The 16,156-nt window shown below is 38.2% G+C and overlaps 1 protein-coding gene across 2 annotated transcripts in view; it reads right to left on the bottom strand.

Annotated features, from left to right (window-relative positions):
• NOX4 (NADPH oxidase 4) overlaps nucleotides 1-16,156 on the bottom strand; it is a 180,071-nt gene that overhangs the window by 90,524 nt on the left and 73,391 nt on the right. For both annotated transcript variants that reach the window (XM_040256520.1, XM_040256521.1), the window contains 3 exons: nucleotides 15,230-15,446; nucleotides 12,688-12,852; nucleotides 12,509-12,571 (listed from right to left, as the gene is read on the bottom strand). In XM_040256520.1, coding sequence (XP_040112454.1) covers nucleotides 12,509-12,571; nucleotides 12,688-12,852; nucleotides 15,230-15,446 — 445 coding nt within the window. The remainder of the gene's footprint in view (nucleotides 1-12,508; nucleotides 12,572-12,687; nucleotides 12,853-15,229; nucleotides 15,447-16,156) is intronic.

Raw genomic sequence — 16,156 nt, 5'->3', positions numbered from 1 at the left:
TTTTAAGCTAATAAAGACTGAAAGATGGAGAAAAACCAGAAACCTTGAATTTTGACTTCAACTTTGTCATCAACTGTGTTACTTTGGTTTCTTTGATCCTCTAAATAATTTATGCTTTAGGTACCTCTTCCCCGACAGCAGAACAAGTCAATCTGCTGTTTGGACTACACATTTTTAAAGTTCAAGAACTTTCAATAAACTAGAATTTATACGTGTCTCAAGTTTAAGTTTTGAAAATAGAATTATCTCACAAAAGGTATATTTTAATACATAAATTTAAATATATCTATCTGCTAGTCACTCAGTTGTGTCCTACTCTTTGCGACCCTATGGACTGTAGCCCGCCAGGCTCCTCTGTCCATGGAATTCTCCAGACAAGAATACTGAAGTGGGCTGCCATTTCCTTCTTCAGAGGATCTTCCCGAGCCAAGGATCAAATGTGGGTCTCCTGCATGGCTCCAATACTTTGGCCATCTGATGTGAAGATCCAATTCATTGGATAAGACCCTCACACAGGGAAAGACTGAAGGCAGAGGAGAAGAGGGTGACAGAGGATGAGATGGCTGGATGGCATCACCGACTCAATGGACATGGGCGTGGGCAAACACTGAGAGATGGTGAGGGATGGGGAGGCCTGGCGTGCTGCAGTTCATGGGGTTGCAGAGAGCTGTACACGACTTGGCACTTGAACAACAACAACATCTAAGTGTCCCGTATAGTGGAAACTGCTGCACTGTTCAGGTCCTCCTCCCTTCTCCCTTTGGCCAGTTTCCAGGATTAAAACTCTCATCTCCCCTATCTCCTAGCTGCTAAAAAGTGTTGTCTGCTGAGTTCACTTCTGAGACTCTCCCGAGGAATCACCATTCACAGCAGAAAGCTTCTCCACCCATGTCTAAGCATCAAATCCAAGGACTGTAATTTGGGAGTATAAGGATTTGTCCTCCTGACTTCAAGAAAGGACAGTTCAGGACTATCATGTTCCCCTGCCCCCAGAGCTCCTGTGTGACCTGCTGAGGCCTCTGTCGCATCTACATCACAGCTGAACTTTTATCTTGCCTCGTCTGTCCCTCACTCCTTACCACATGTGGACCTGTGCCTGTGTGTGCGGGCACGCTGTCACCCAAGTCATGTCCAAATCTTTGCAACTCCAAGGACTATAGCCTAACAGGCTCCTCTGTCCATGGGATTTTCCAGGCAAGAATACTGGAGTGGCTTGGCATGCCCTCCATCAGGGAATCTTCCTGACCCAGGGATAGAACCCATGTGTCTTATGCCTCCTGCATTGCTAGGCAGGGTCTTACTACTAGCGCCACCTAGGAAGCTCTTGATCTAAGCACACTCCCTGACAAATTTCTGGCATGCAAATCTCTACTCCCAATCTGTTTTCCTGGAAGCCCAACCTGAAACATCCAATCCTAAGGGCTAGTAAACCACAAGAGGCACCACCAGTCCTTCAAATGACTGTTTCTAAACCACTCTGTGGTCATAGCTCAATCAGTTATTTCATGATGGAGAAAGAAGCAAAAAAAAAAAATCAATTTAATTCCATTTTGATTGGTCAGTCATTATCAGAAAAAAAAATCATAACAATTTCTAACTGACTGAGAACTTACTGTGTACCAAGCACCACACTTGGCACTTGGTTAAATCTTTTAAATTCATATTCAGAGCTACATTGTTATTCAGTCACTGAGTCATGTCCAACACTTTGAGACCCCATGAACTGCAGCAAAACAGGTTTCCCCTGTCATTCACTATCTCCCAGAGTTTGCTCATACTCATGTCTATTGAGTCGGTGATGTCATCCAATCATCTCATCCTCTGTCATCCCCTTCTCCTCCCATTTTCAATCTTTCTGAGCATTAGGATCTTTTCAAATGAGTCAGCTCTTCTCATCAGGTGGCCAAAGTCTTGGAGTTTCAGCTTCAGCATCAGTCCTTTCAATGAACACTCAGGACTGATTTCCTTCAGGATAGACTGGTTGGATCTCCCAGCAGTCCAAAGGACTCTCAAGAGTCTCCTCCAACACCACAGTTCAAAGCATCAATTCTTTGGCACTCAGCCTTCTTTTTGGTCCAACTCTCACATCCATAAATGACTACTGGAAAAACCATAGTTTTGACTAGACAGACCTTTATTGGTAAAGTAATGTCTCTGCTTTTTAATATGCTGTCTAGGTTTGTCATAGCTTTCCTTCCAAGGAGCAAGCGTCTTCTAATTTCTTGGCTGTAGTCACTGTCTGCAGTAATTTTGGAGCCCAAGAAAATGAAGTCTGTCACTGTTTCCATTGTTTCCCTATTTATTTGCCAAGAAGTGATGTGACTAGATGCCATGATCTTAGTTTTTTGAATGCTGAGCTCCGGTTATTATTATTATCCATGTTTTGTAAAGAAGTAAACAGAGGATAAGTGTGTTAATTATCTTGTCCAAGATCATAGTACTAGTAAGTGGTGCATCTAATCCAAGTTGTTCAGGATTCCAAAATCTATGGTCTACACAACACACTCTGATCTCCATCAACTTTAGTCACCAAACATATGCCTGCTGGTTGTACCCTGAGAGAAGGCAAGTGCTGTAGCAAAAAACAATCACAACATTCTGAAAAGACCGACCAAATTAGCATGCCTTCTTTATGTAGCAAAGTCAATGTCAAGTATAAGAAATGATGAAGCACTTTAAGTAATGAAAACTCCAATCTTTGGTTTTCTATTAAACCGGTGCTCAAAACTTAGCTTTATTTTGACTGAAATTATGAAAAATACTACAGTGCTTCTGTACCTTATCTTTGCACCAACTTTTTCCCATTTTCAGTTGTAAAAGCATAATCTCCATTTCTATGAAGCCTTAAAAAACCTTCTAGAATTAACACCCCAAAAATATGTCCTCTTCATCATAGGGGATTAGAATGCAAAAGTAGGAAGCCAAGAGTTACCTGGAGTAACAGGAAAATTTGGCTTTGGAGTACAAAATGAAGCAAGTCAAAGGCTAACAGAGTTTTGCCAAGAGAACACGCTGGTAATAGCAAACACTCTCTTCCAACAACACAAGAGAAGACTCTACACATGGACATCACCAGATGGTCAATGTTGAAATCAGACTGATTTTATTCTTTGCAGCCAAAGATGGAGAAGCTCTATACAGTCAGCAAAAATAAGAATTCCTGATTGCAAAATTCAGACTTAAATTGAAGAAAGTAGGGAAAACCACTAGACCATTCAGGTATGACCTAAATCAAATCCCTTACAATTACACAGCAGAAGTGACAGATTCAAGGGATTAGATCTGATAGATAGAGTGCCTGAAGAACTATGGACGGAGGTTCGTGACATTGTACAAGAGGCAGTGATCAAGACTATCCCCAAGAAAAAGAAATACAGAAAGGTAAAATGGCTGTCTGAGGAGGCCTTACAAAGAGCTGAGAAAAGAAGAGAAGCTAAAGGCAAAGGAGAAAAGAAAGATATACCCATTAGAATGCAGAGTTCCAAAGAATAGCAAGAAGAGATAAGAAAGCCTTCCTCGGCAATCAATGCAAAGAAATAGAGGAAAACAATAGAATGGGAAAGACTGGAGATCTCTTCAGGAAAATTAGAGATACCAAGGGAACATTTCATGCAAAGATGAGCACAATAAAGGACAGAAACAGTATGGACCTAACAAAAGCAGAAGATATTAAGAAGAGGTGGCACGAATACACAGATGAACTGTACAAAAAAGATCTTAATAACCCAGATAATCACAATGGTGTGATCACTCACCTAGAGCCACACATCCTGGACTGTGAAGTCAAGTGGGCCTTAGAAAGCATCACTACAAGCAAAGCTAGTGGAGGTGATGGAATTCCAGTTGAGCTATTTCAAATCCTAAAAGATGATGCTGTGAAAGTGCTGCACTCAATATACCAGCAAGTTTGGAAAACTCAGCAGTGGCCACAGGACTGGAAAAGGTCAGTTTTCATTCCAATCCCAAAGAAAGGCAATGCCAAAGAAAGCTCAAACTACCACACAATTGCACTCATCTCACACACTAGTAAAGTAATGCTCAAAATTCTCCAAGCCAGGCTTCAAGAGTATATGAACCTTGAACTTCCAGATGTTCAAGCTGGATTTAGAAAACTTAGAGGAATCAGAGATCAAATTTCAACATCCGCTGATCATTGAAAAAGCAAGAGAGTTTCAGGAAAACATCTACTTTTGCTTTATTGACTATGCCAAAGCCTTTGACTGTGTGGATCAAAATGAAATGTGGAAAATTCTTAAAGAGATGAAAATACCAGACCACCTGACCTGCCTCCTCAGAAATCTGTATGCAAGTAGAGAAGCAACAGTTAGAAATGGACATGGAAAAACAGACTGTTCCAAATTGGGAAAGGAGTACATCAAGGCTGTCTACTGTCACTTGCTTATTTAACTTATATGCAGAGTACATCATGAGAAATTCCAGGCTGGATGAAGTGCAAGCTGGAATCAAGATTGCTGGGGAAAATATCAATATCCTCAGATACACAGATGACACCACCCTTAGGGCAGATGACACCACCCTTATGGCAGAAAGTGAAGAAGGACTAAAGAGTCTCTTGATGAAAGTGCAAGAGGAGAGTGAAAAAGTTGGCTTAAAACTCAACATTCAGAAAATTAAGGTCATGGCATCTGGTCCCATCACGTTATGGCAAATAGAAGGGGAAACAATGGATACAGTGACAGACTTTATTTTGGGGGGCTCCAAAATCACTGCAGATTGTGTGACTGCAGACATGAAATTAAAAGACACTTGCTCCTTGGAAGAAAAACTACCACCAACCTAGACAGCATATTAAAAAGCAGAGACATTACTTTGCCAACAAAGATCCATCTAGTCAAAGCTGTGGTTTTTCCAGTAGTCATTTATGGATGGGAGAGTTAAACTATAAAGAGAACTATAAAGAGAGTGCCAAAGAAATGATGCTTTAAAACTGTGGTGTTGGAGAAGACTCTTGAGAGTTCCTTGGACTGCAAGGAGATCCAACCAGTCCATCCTAAAGGAAATCAGTCCTGAATATTCATTGGAACAACCGATGTAGAAGCTGAAACTCCAATACTTTGGCCACTTGATGTGAAGAACTGACACACTGGAAAAGACTCTGATGCTGGGAAAGATTGAAGGTAGCAGGAGAAGGGGATGACAGAAGCTGAGATTGTTTGATGACATCACCGACACAATGGACATGAGTTTGAGTAGGTTCCAGGAGTTGGTAATGGACAGGGAGGCCTGCATGCTGCAGTCCATGGGGTCGCTAAGAGTCAGACATGACTGAGCAACTAAACTGAACTGAACTGAATCTCCATTTTAAAACTTAGATGAAATCCAAGCAACTTGAATTTGTGACCAATGTATATTTTATATATTTGTATTTTCCTTATATTGGCACACTATATTAAAGTAAGTACTAGACTTTTCTAGCAGGGGAATTTACTTGACTTTCAACTTTCCACAATATTAGAAGAGCTGAGTAGTGTAGACACATAAAACTTTCAATTGCATATTTCTCCTGAAAATACATTTTTATAGTTTCAGTAAATTTCTTTTTAAAACAATCATTATTTTTGGTTGACTCCAACATGTATGTCCTAAAGCAACAGGATTTTTAGAAATAAGAATGCGCTGAACATGGCCAGGAGTGAGTGAGGCAGGAGTCAGCCAGGGTGGAATAGCTGGCAACACACCTTTCAGATAGGCAGGTCTGTGTTTCTGCCTTGCGTCCGTCACTAATCAATTATGTTATTTGACATTTTCAAGTCACATTATTTTCTGCATCATATAGAGTTAACAATTCACATCTTTGGAATTGTAGAAGAATTAAATAACGTAATATTTTCAAAGTTTAAGAAGGAACCTCTTAGGCATTTAATCAGTAGGTACTGTTATCCTTGACAAACACAAGATGTGTATAAAATTTTAGTGGGGTTTGGCATATGGGAAGTCACTTTGTTTTACTTTATTTTAAAGGAACCCATAAAGGAACTAGCCAGTGAAAATGCTTGAAAGGCATTCATTTTACATGTAAGTGCCAAACAGAAGTAATTGTACAAAAGAAGGAAATGGCAGGAAAAGACAGTAAATTAACATAATAGCATAATGTAAAATTTAGCCCAGAAATGTTTTTGCTTTACTCAAATTCATTTCCAGGCAGCAAGATGATTTACCGCTTTTCTTTTTTATGAAAACAGAAACTCCCTTAGGGGATGGTATGAGTGAGCCAGCTAGCAAAACCCCAAATCTAGGAGGGCTATAAGTCATTTCCGAAGCCAACACAAAATGCATCGTACACAGATGGTCTGATGAAAAGAATCTTCCTATGCCTTGAAAATTCTTTTGGAAGCCAAGTATTGTTGCAATTTAAAATATCTATAAGATTTAATTATTTTTAAAACAATCAAACCTTAAATTGATGTTTAATAGGGCATAATCAAGACATATTAAAAAAAAAAACAATGTTTAAAACAAGGATGGATGTCAACATAAAACATACTTGCAAAGACAAGATCTATTTTGACCTACAGGTTGCAAGGAAAACCTAAAGATACTGAGAGCATTTGGCAAATGTTGTTCAGTCATTCAGTCATGTCCGATTTTTTGTGACACCATGGACTGCAGCACACCAGCTTCCCTGTCCTTCAGCATCTCCTGGAGTTTGTTCAAAGTGATGTTCACTGAGTTGGTATGCCATCCAACCTTCTCATCCTCTGTCGCCCCCTTCTCCTGCCTTCAGTCTTTCCAAGCATCAGGGTCTTTTCCAATGAATCAGCTCGTCTCACCAGGTGGCCAAAGTATTGGAGCTTTGCCTTCAGCATCAGTCTTTCCAGTGAATATTCAAGTTTGATTTCCTTTAGGACTGACTGGTTTGATCTCCTTGCTGCCCAAGGGACTCTCAAAAGTCTTCTCCAGCACCACAGTTCAAAATGTCAAATTACCAACAGAAATTAGGAACAAGTAGTTTTCCATTGGTAGCCCTGAGAATGGGGCAGTAGAAGTGAAAAATGGCCTGCGGGCTCTGACCAGATGTTCTCAGGAAACTGTCCGCATTTGTCTTTGGTGGTTCTTCCTCAGCCACCTCCATCACATGTACATTTCCCGCTCCTTTTTGTAGCTAAATAGTCATTATGACCTTAAAGATTAGACTCAGAATCTGACTGGAAGCTGGCTCTTTGACTGAGAGTCATGTCAGCCAAAGGATTTCTTGCTTCTCCTTCAGTTCAGTTCAGTTCAGTTGCTCAGTCTTGTCCGACTCTTTGCGACCCCATGAATCGCAGCACGCCAGACCTCCCTGTCCATCACCATCTCCCGGAGCTCACTCAGACTCACGTCCATTGAGTCCATGATGCCATCCAGCCATCTCATCCTCTGTTGTCCCCCTTTTCTCCTGCCCTCAATCCCTCTCAGCATCAGAGTCTTTTCTAATGAGTTGACTCTTCGCATGAGGTGGCCAAAGTACTGGAGTTTCAGCTTTAGCATCATTCCCTCCAAACAAATCCCAGGGCTGATCTCCTTCAGAATGGACTGGTTGGATCTCCTTGCAGTCCAAGGGACTCTCAAGAGTCTTCTCCAACACCACAGTTCAAAAGCATCAATTCTTCAGCACTCAGCTTTCTTCACAGTCCAACTCTCACATCCATACATGACCACGGGAAAAATCATAGCCTTGACTAAACGGACTTTTGTTGGCAAAGTAATGTCTCTGCTTTTCAATATGCTTCTCCTTAATTCTCTTTTTCTTTTCTCTGCCTTTATCTTTCAAGTAAGAGATGAGAGGACAAGATAATCCATCTTTTAAATATTTCTAAAGGTAAGTCCCAAACACTGACTAGATATTAAGTGTTTTTCACTCTTTCAACAGATATATATTGTGTTACTCTGTGTACCAGACACTGGACTATGAATGTATCCTTCAAAAGGGTCCTGAATGTTACGGTCCAGGAGGAAATGTTAGTCATTCAGTTGTGTCCGATTCTTTGCTACCCCATGGACGGTAGCTTGCCAGGGTCCTCTGTCTGAGGGATTCTCTAGGCAAGAATATTGTTGTTGGTTGCCATGCCCTTCTCCAAGGGATCTTCCTAACCCAGGGATTGAACTTGGGTCTCCTGCCTTGCAGGCAGATTCTTTAGCATCTGAGAGACAGGCATTAAACAAGTAATTTAATGGCACTAATTGCTGAAGAGAATATGCAGTGTCTTATAAGAGGAAAAGGTCAAGAGACCGTGTGGTATTTGGGGTGTGAATAAATGGAAGGCACAATAATTGGTTCCCAGGGCAAAGAGATTAGTTTAGACAGAGAACTTAGAGTGAGAAAGTAAAAATGGGTTAAAAAAATGGATGAGTAAAATTTAATGGGACTGTTAAAGAATGTTTGAAAACCATTAACAGGGTAAAAGACATTGTGAATTTTTAAGTGATATATAGTAAGCACTATATTCCAAACTATTTTAGGTCATTTTTGCCTTGTTTTTGTTAGGGAATCTTCAGAGAACCATGTTCCTTTAAGAGAACCGAAGAAGTAGAAGCAGCAGAAAGAATAAGGAAAAATCTTGTCTTAATTGAAGAAAGTAAGAGAAAAGAAAAACTATGATGGATACAGAATCCCAGGCATCCACCCTTTTTGCCTCATCCAACACATTCTGATGGAGAAGGAAATGGCAACCCACTCCAATATTCTTGTCTGGGGAATTCCATGGATAGAAGAGCCTGGTGAGCTATAGTCCATGGGGACAGAAAGAGTCGGACAGGACTGAGCAGCTGAACAATAACAGCAAAATTTTGAACCTGTTAGTCATATTTCTACACCTTGGGATTTCAAGGCTTCCTCATCCTTCACTATCTCCCAGGGTTTGCTCAAATTCATATCCATTGAGTTGGTGGTGCTACCTAACCATCTCATCCTCTGCCGCCCTCTTCTCCTCCAGCCTTCAATCTTTCCCAATATTGGGATCTTTTCCAATGAGTCAGTTCTTCGCAACAAGTGGCCAAAGTATTGAAGTTTCAGCTTCAATGAATATTCAGGACTGATTTCCTTTAGGATGGACTGGTTTGATCTCCCTGCTGTCCAAGGGACTCTCAAGCGTCTTTTCTAGCACCACAGTTTGAAGGCATCAATTCTTCAGCGCTCAGTCTTCTATATGGTCCAACTCTCACATCCATACATGACTACTGGAAAAACCATAGCTTTGACTATGTGGACCTTTGTCAGCAAAGTGAGGTCTCTGCTTTTTAATATGCTGTCTGGGTTTGTCATAGCTTTTCTTCCAAAGAGAAACTGTCTTTTCAATTTCATGGCTGCAGTCACCACTGGCAATGATTTTGGAGATCAACAAAAGAAAATCTGTCACTGTTTCTACTTTTCCCCCTTCTACTTGCCATGAAGTGATGGGACCATATGCCAACATCTTCATTTTTCAAATGCTGAATTTTAAGTCAACTCTCCTGTTTCATACTCATCAAGGGCCTCTTCAGTTCCTCTTCATTTTCTGCCATTAGAGAGGTATCATACCTGAGGTTGTTGATATTTCTCCCATCAATCTTGATTCCAGAGTGTGATTCATCCAGTCTAGTTTTTTTCATGATGTACTCTGAATATAAGTTAAATAAACAGGGTGACAATATACAGTCTTGACATACTCTTTTCCCAACTGGGAACTAGTCTGTTGTTCCATGTCCTGTTCTAACTGCTGCTTCTTGATCTGCATACAGGTTTTTTAGGAGACAGATAAGTTGGTCTGGCATTCCCATCCCTTTAAAAATTTTTCAGTTTTAACTGATCCACACAGTCAGAGGCTATTGTCAATGAAGCAGAAGTAGATGTTTTTCTGGAACTCCTTTCCTTTCTCTGTGATCCCACAAATGTTTACAATTTGACTCTGGTTCTTCTGCCTTTTCTAAACTCAGCTTGTACACCTGCAAGTTCTCAGTTCACGTGCTGCTAAGACTAGTTTCAAGGATTTTGAGCTTTACCTTGCTGAAAGAAAGTGAAAGTGTTAGCTGCTCAGTATTGTCCAATTCTTTGTGGACCTATGGACTGTAGCCCACAAGGCTCTTCTGTCCTTGAACACAATTTGGTAATTAATAGAGTATAGTACGATAGTTTTAACATTCTTTGGCAGTGCTCTTCTTTAGAACTGGAATGAAAGTGACCTTTTCCAGTCTTGTGGCCACTGGTGAGTTTTCCAAATCTGCTGACATATTGAGTGCAGCATTTTCACAGCATCATCTTTTAGGATTTTAAATAGCTCAGCTGGAATTCCATTACTTCCACTAGCATTGTGCACAGTAATGCTTCCTAAGGTCCACTTGCCTTCACACCCCAGGATGTATGGTTCTAGGTGAGTGATCACACCATCATGGTTACCCAGGTCATTAAGACCTTTCTGTATAGTTCTTCTGTGTACTCTTGCCACCTCTACTTAATATCTTTTGCTTCTGTTAGGTCCTTATCATTTCTGTCCTTTATCATGCCCATCCTTGCATGAAATGTTCCCTTGATATCTCCAGTTTTCTAAAAGAGATCTCTAAAAAGAGAAAGTCTTTCCCATTCTGTCGTTTTCCTCTATTTCTTTGCATTGTTCATGTAAAAAGGCTTTCTTATCTCTCCTTCTATTCTCTGGGACTCTGTTCTCAGTTTGGTATAGTTTTCCTTTACTTCCTTGCCTTTCACTTCTCTTCTTTCCTCATCTATTTGTTAAGACTCCTCAGACAACCACTTTGTCTTTTTGCATTTCTTTTTCTTTGGGATGGTTTTAGTCACTGCCTCCTGTTCAATATTATGAACTTCCATCCCTAGTTCTTAGATGCTGTCTACCACATCTAATCCCTTGAATCTACTCATCTCCAGTGTATAATCATAAGGGATTGGATAAATAACTCCTGCTTTTTCTTTAAACATTTGACACTTTCTCTTGGTTTGTGTTATTCCTTAAATACAAATGTTTCTGGTCTAGCCATCTTCACAAGTACGTGCTCTCAAGGGGCAAATTCACAATGCAAATAAAAATTATAATACTTGCTAACATAAATTGACATATGCTTGATACTTTTCACATTCCAGATTGTGTTCTACGTGCTTTATTTGTAGTAGTTCATTTGAACTCATAAGGTGTGTGTGAATAGCTACCATTTTCATAATAATATTACATTAAGAAATGAATGTACAAAAAAGATGAAGTAACTTGGCCAAGGTTTCCAAGTTTTCAACTTGAATAATACATCACATTTAACAGCAGTTCCAATAGGGGCTTTCCAGGTCATGCTAGTGATGAAGAACTGTCTGCCAATGCAAGAGACATAAGAGACACGGGTTCTGTCCTGGGTTGGGCAGATCTCCTGGAGAGGGCATGGTAACCCACTCCAGTATTCTTGCCTGGAAAATCCCATGGACAGAGGGGCCTGGAGGGCTACAGTCCCTGGGGTCACAAAGAGTTGGACACAACTGAAGCGACCTGCAGACAGCATAGCCAATTCCAGGAGAACTCCATCTCTAAACCTTAGCATGTCAACATGCTGTTTTTCTGGACCTCCCCCCATAATTTGTTCAATTCTAACATGTAAACATGTGGCCCCTGTCTCAGTTACTTTTGTTAGAAACTGAATAAAATCTTAACCTCCATCATCAATGGAAAATATTAAATAAATTACACTGTTTCTACTGTGACATACAGTGATTAAAAATAATGAGGCATTTGCAAATACAGTAAGATGGAAAGTTGTCTATGACCTACTGGTGAGTGAAAAAAGAAAACTTTAAAACAAAGGATCCAGCAAATGAATGGCAGACACCCATATATGCCAAAGAATGTAAGGAAATATCTGTAAGACTATTTGTCAAACTGAAGAACAGGACTTGGGAGTGAGGTAATGAGGAAGAGTTATGATGTGATCCTATACGCTTCTGAATTATTTACTTTTTTCATAATGAGTTCATGCTATTTGTATAAGGCAAAAAATAACATTAGGAAATGGGCTAACAATATTTGATGATACCATGATTTAGCTAGATTTCCCTGCATTATTTGTTCCATTTTATTTTTCTGACTTTATTTTCCTTTTCCTTCTCCATACATAGCCTAGATGCCAATTACACTGAGCTTTTTCTTTTCTAAACATTTTTTTATGCTTCCATCTCAACCCACAGTACTCTAGTTCCTTAAATTTAATTTCTCTAAAGAAAATCATGCACATTTTATAATTTGGTACATATTTTATAAAAAGAAGAGTCCAAATATTCAGGAAATTTTCTGCATTTTGAATCAAAAATATTTCATAAATTAAACATAATATTTCCTGAAGTTTAAATTTTTAGAAAATAATTAATAGTTACAAAGTTTCTGTCTAGGTAATTATATGTCTTGTAAAAAGATGGTTTACTTAAACATTAAGGATATTGTGACAGCCTTGAATGATTTTTAGAATGAGGTAGAGTGCACACACACACAAAGAGAAAGATTCATTTCATTCTAAACATTAGAAAATCAAAAAACAAGTTTCTTACCATTGTGAGAGTAAATGGATGGTTTTCTAATGCAGACACACTGGGACAATGTAGAATAATATACTAAAAAACAACAAACAACTTTTAAATGACCAAGAAAGAAGTTCAAATATCTTAATAATGCTAATTTTGAAAAAACAGAATACAGGTATTTTAAAAGTTGCTGGACATTGACTCACCTGGCCAGGTCTTGCTTTAAAATTTTCTTTGACCATTCGGATTTCCATGACATCTGATGGATGACTTGTGACTGAGATGATGGTGACTGGCTTATTGCTCCGGATACACCTGTAAAGCCTTTCAGCACAATATAGGCACAAAGGTCCAGAAATCCAAAGCCAGGTCTGATGGAGAATTTTTGAAATACACTTTAAGAAATACTTGTGTTATAGGACTCTTTATATCCTGCCTCACTGCTTATTTGACACATTACAGTAATAATGCAGCAATGATAATTTAATCTGTATTTGAAATAACAAAGTGTAGAGAAAAATGAGTAAAAAGCAACAGATGCTCACTGCAACTTATTGAAATAAGGGTAAAGTATAAAATAGAAGGGAAAGTAATGTCAGGACCCTACCCTATGCTATAATATTATAAATACTGAGTTGTAAAATCAGTTTATTGAATGCTTGGTATTATCTGCTTGGGGCTGTGCTAAAATACACTATATGCATTTTTTAATATTCACAATAACTCTTTGAAGCTATTATTGTCAGCCTTAATTTTCTGATGAGGAAACTGTGGTTTAAATATGTAAAAATACTCTGACCAACCTCTGTAAACTAACATGTAGGAGAAAAAGAATACAAAACCAAATTATCTTGCCACTATCAAGGGTATAACTACCATTAACAGGTAGTTTATTGTTTCATATATCCTTCTGGGCCCACAAGAAATATATGTTGCATATATACAATATCTTTCTCTAAAAGAAGAAGAAAGAGAAGTAAATCTGAAGTATTTTAGTAAAAAAAATGTACCAGTCAAATATTTGTTTAAAAAAATGAGAACCCTAGGTATTTTTGATGCACACAATATGCATGCATAATACACATATACAAAATGTATAACCAATGTAAAATGTGTACATGTACATATTTTTAAATATGGGCATACCACATGTGTTGTTCACAATTTACTTTTACATAATATAATATGAACAGAAGATACTATTTAGAATTTGGAAACCATGACAATTTTGCCTGTATGCTGGAGGCATAACCCTGATCCCAGGATAACTGCATAGCCTGTGTGGTCAACCTTTCTCCTACAATTACACACTGTATCTCCCTCAAAACTTTGAGGTCCCCAACCCAAATGTATTTTCATGGTCACCTTTTAAAACCTAATCTATAGAGTTATTCCAGAAGGTCCTTCCTTCCAAGCAAATCATGCCTGCTCCTCACATTTATTGGGTTGGCCAAAAAGTTTATTCAGATTTTTGCATTCCCATCTTATAGAAAAACCCAAATGAATATTTTGGCCAACCCAACAGTTAGGAACTGTGTGCAAAGTAAGCATCACAGGACAAGTGCTGCAACTTTGGGACAGTCGCTTAGCCTTTGGACATCACACAAGTAAAGTGGGACTCACAATACCTGCCTTCCCTAACATAAAGCATTATGTGAAGACAGAAAAGCTCTGAAGATTGTAAGGCTTAAAATAAATCTAGGGGATTATTATTAATAAGAAAACAAGACTAACACACTCATTCCAAAGGCATCTACAAATCACTATCTTTTGACTCCCCTTTCTTCTTAAAACAGACATTCAATTTCACTATTTCCCAATTTTCGTTTGGTATAGACACAAAATACAGGGTGTAAATATCCACGTGGGCAGCTCCCACAGCTCAAGGGGAGATTATAACTCTTACCAAACTACCAGTTGGCTATGTGGGGAAGAAGTTTTCCAAGAGCAAGATAATTTGGTTTTGTAATCTTCTCCTACATGTTAGTTTATAGAGGTTGGTCAGACTATATTTACATATTTAAGCCACAATTTCCTCATCAGAAAATTAAGGCTGACAATAATTGCTTCAAAGAGTTATTGTGAATATTTAAAAAATGCATATAATGTATTTTAGCACAGCCCCAAGAAGATAATATCAAGCCTTCAGTAAACTGATATAACAACTCAGTATTTATAATATTATACATAATATTATACCATAATAATATTATACCATAATTTCCTCATCAGAAAATTAAGGATGATGGTAATTGCTTCAAAGAGTTCTTGTGAATACTAAAAAAACATACAATATATTTTAGCACAGCCCCTAGCAGATGATACTAAGCATTCAATAAATTTATTTTACAGCTTAGTGTTTATAATATTATACTATACTATAATATTATTATTAGTAATACTAGATTTTTCACTATTATTTTCCTTATTCAACCTACTTTTCTCAATGTATAAGGAATGTATCTTTGCCACCATTCTTATGGCAAGCACCAGTGCCACAATTTGCAAAGATCATATGATGAGTTAAACAGGAATTTTCTATATTCTGTAATATCATAGGTCTATCTCATTGAACGGTAGGCTGCCTATTATATAACAATGCGTACTACTGAAACAGCCTGAAACCTTCTCTTCTGCAGGAATAATTGCTTTATTACCTTCAAAAACATGTTTAAATGTAATGTTGATCAATTTTTTACGGGAACATGGACTTTGCAGAGATCAGTAAAGACATAGGACTAATCTGACCTGTGGAAAATTAGCTTGGAACCTGGGCTCTTCCATACAAATCTTCACAAATGTGTTCTGGGGAAGTTCATCAGGCTTTGAAAACCCTCCAGGAAAAGATTCATGAAAATGATCTGGGCGGTACTCTGGTAAATGAGTATTCTGGTAGTGGCTTCCATTAGCATTAATGCAGCCAGGAGGGTGGGTCTCTAAATTAGTTTGATACTTCAGCAGCCCTCTAAAATTCATAAAAAAAATAAAAACAAAGAGATAAAAAGGAAATTGAAATCAGAGGCACAGTATAATAAAATAACCTTTTTTCTTGTTGACTTCCACATACCATTTATTCAAGAAGTGCTTCTCATAGATCTTATATAACAGTAATTGAGAAATCTTAAAAATCTTAGCAAATTTATTACTATGGAACTAAATTTAAAAATTTGGCCCTCTCCCAAAATATGCCATAAATACATGGTAGGGAAGAGGCATGCAATCTTTCCAAATATTCTTGAATTTGACAGCTTTTATTTCAAGTCTATTAAGCATTTATACAATCACATAGAAGTTTTCACTTCAATAAACACTATAATATGAGTACTTTCACTATAATTTCAAACACAAATGGAAAAGTACAGGGTTCATATTTGATTTGGCTAAGATGAGACAAAATAACCTTGCTGATTCACAGAGAAATATTAAACAAACACAATAAGAGAAACTGGGAATGTGCATCTCCTGTGATCTGAAAAAAATTAATATACTCCATCAGACCCTAAACCTGTTTACTTTTCAATTTCTCCATAAACAAGAACCACAGAAAAGGCTCACAATAATGAATCAGGAAGGAAAACCTAAAACCCTAAAATCCCATTCTGATTATTTCATATTTTGTGAGATTTAAGATAAGTCTTCAACTTTCTCTGTTCTGTATTTTTTATCAAAAGGAGT

Source organism: Oryx dammah, unplaced genomic scaffold (genome assembly GCF_014754425.2).
Source record: "Oryx dammah isolate SB20612 unplaced genomic scaffold, SCBI_Odam_1.1 HiC_scaffold_15, whole genome shotgun sequence".
In the NCBI taxonomy this organism is placed as follows: Eukaryota; Metazoa; Chordata; class Mammalia; order Artiodactyla; family Bovidae; genus Oryx; species Oryx dammah.
Note: the sequence above shows the minus strand (reverse complement) of the source record. Positions and strands in the feature narration are given on the sequence as shown.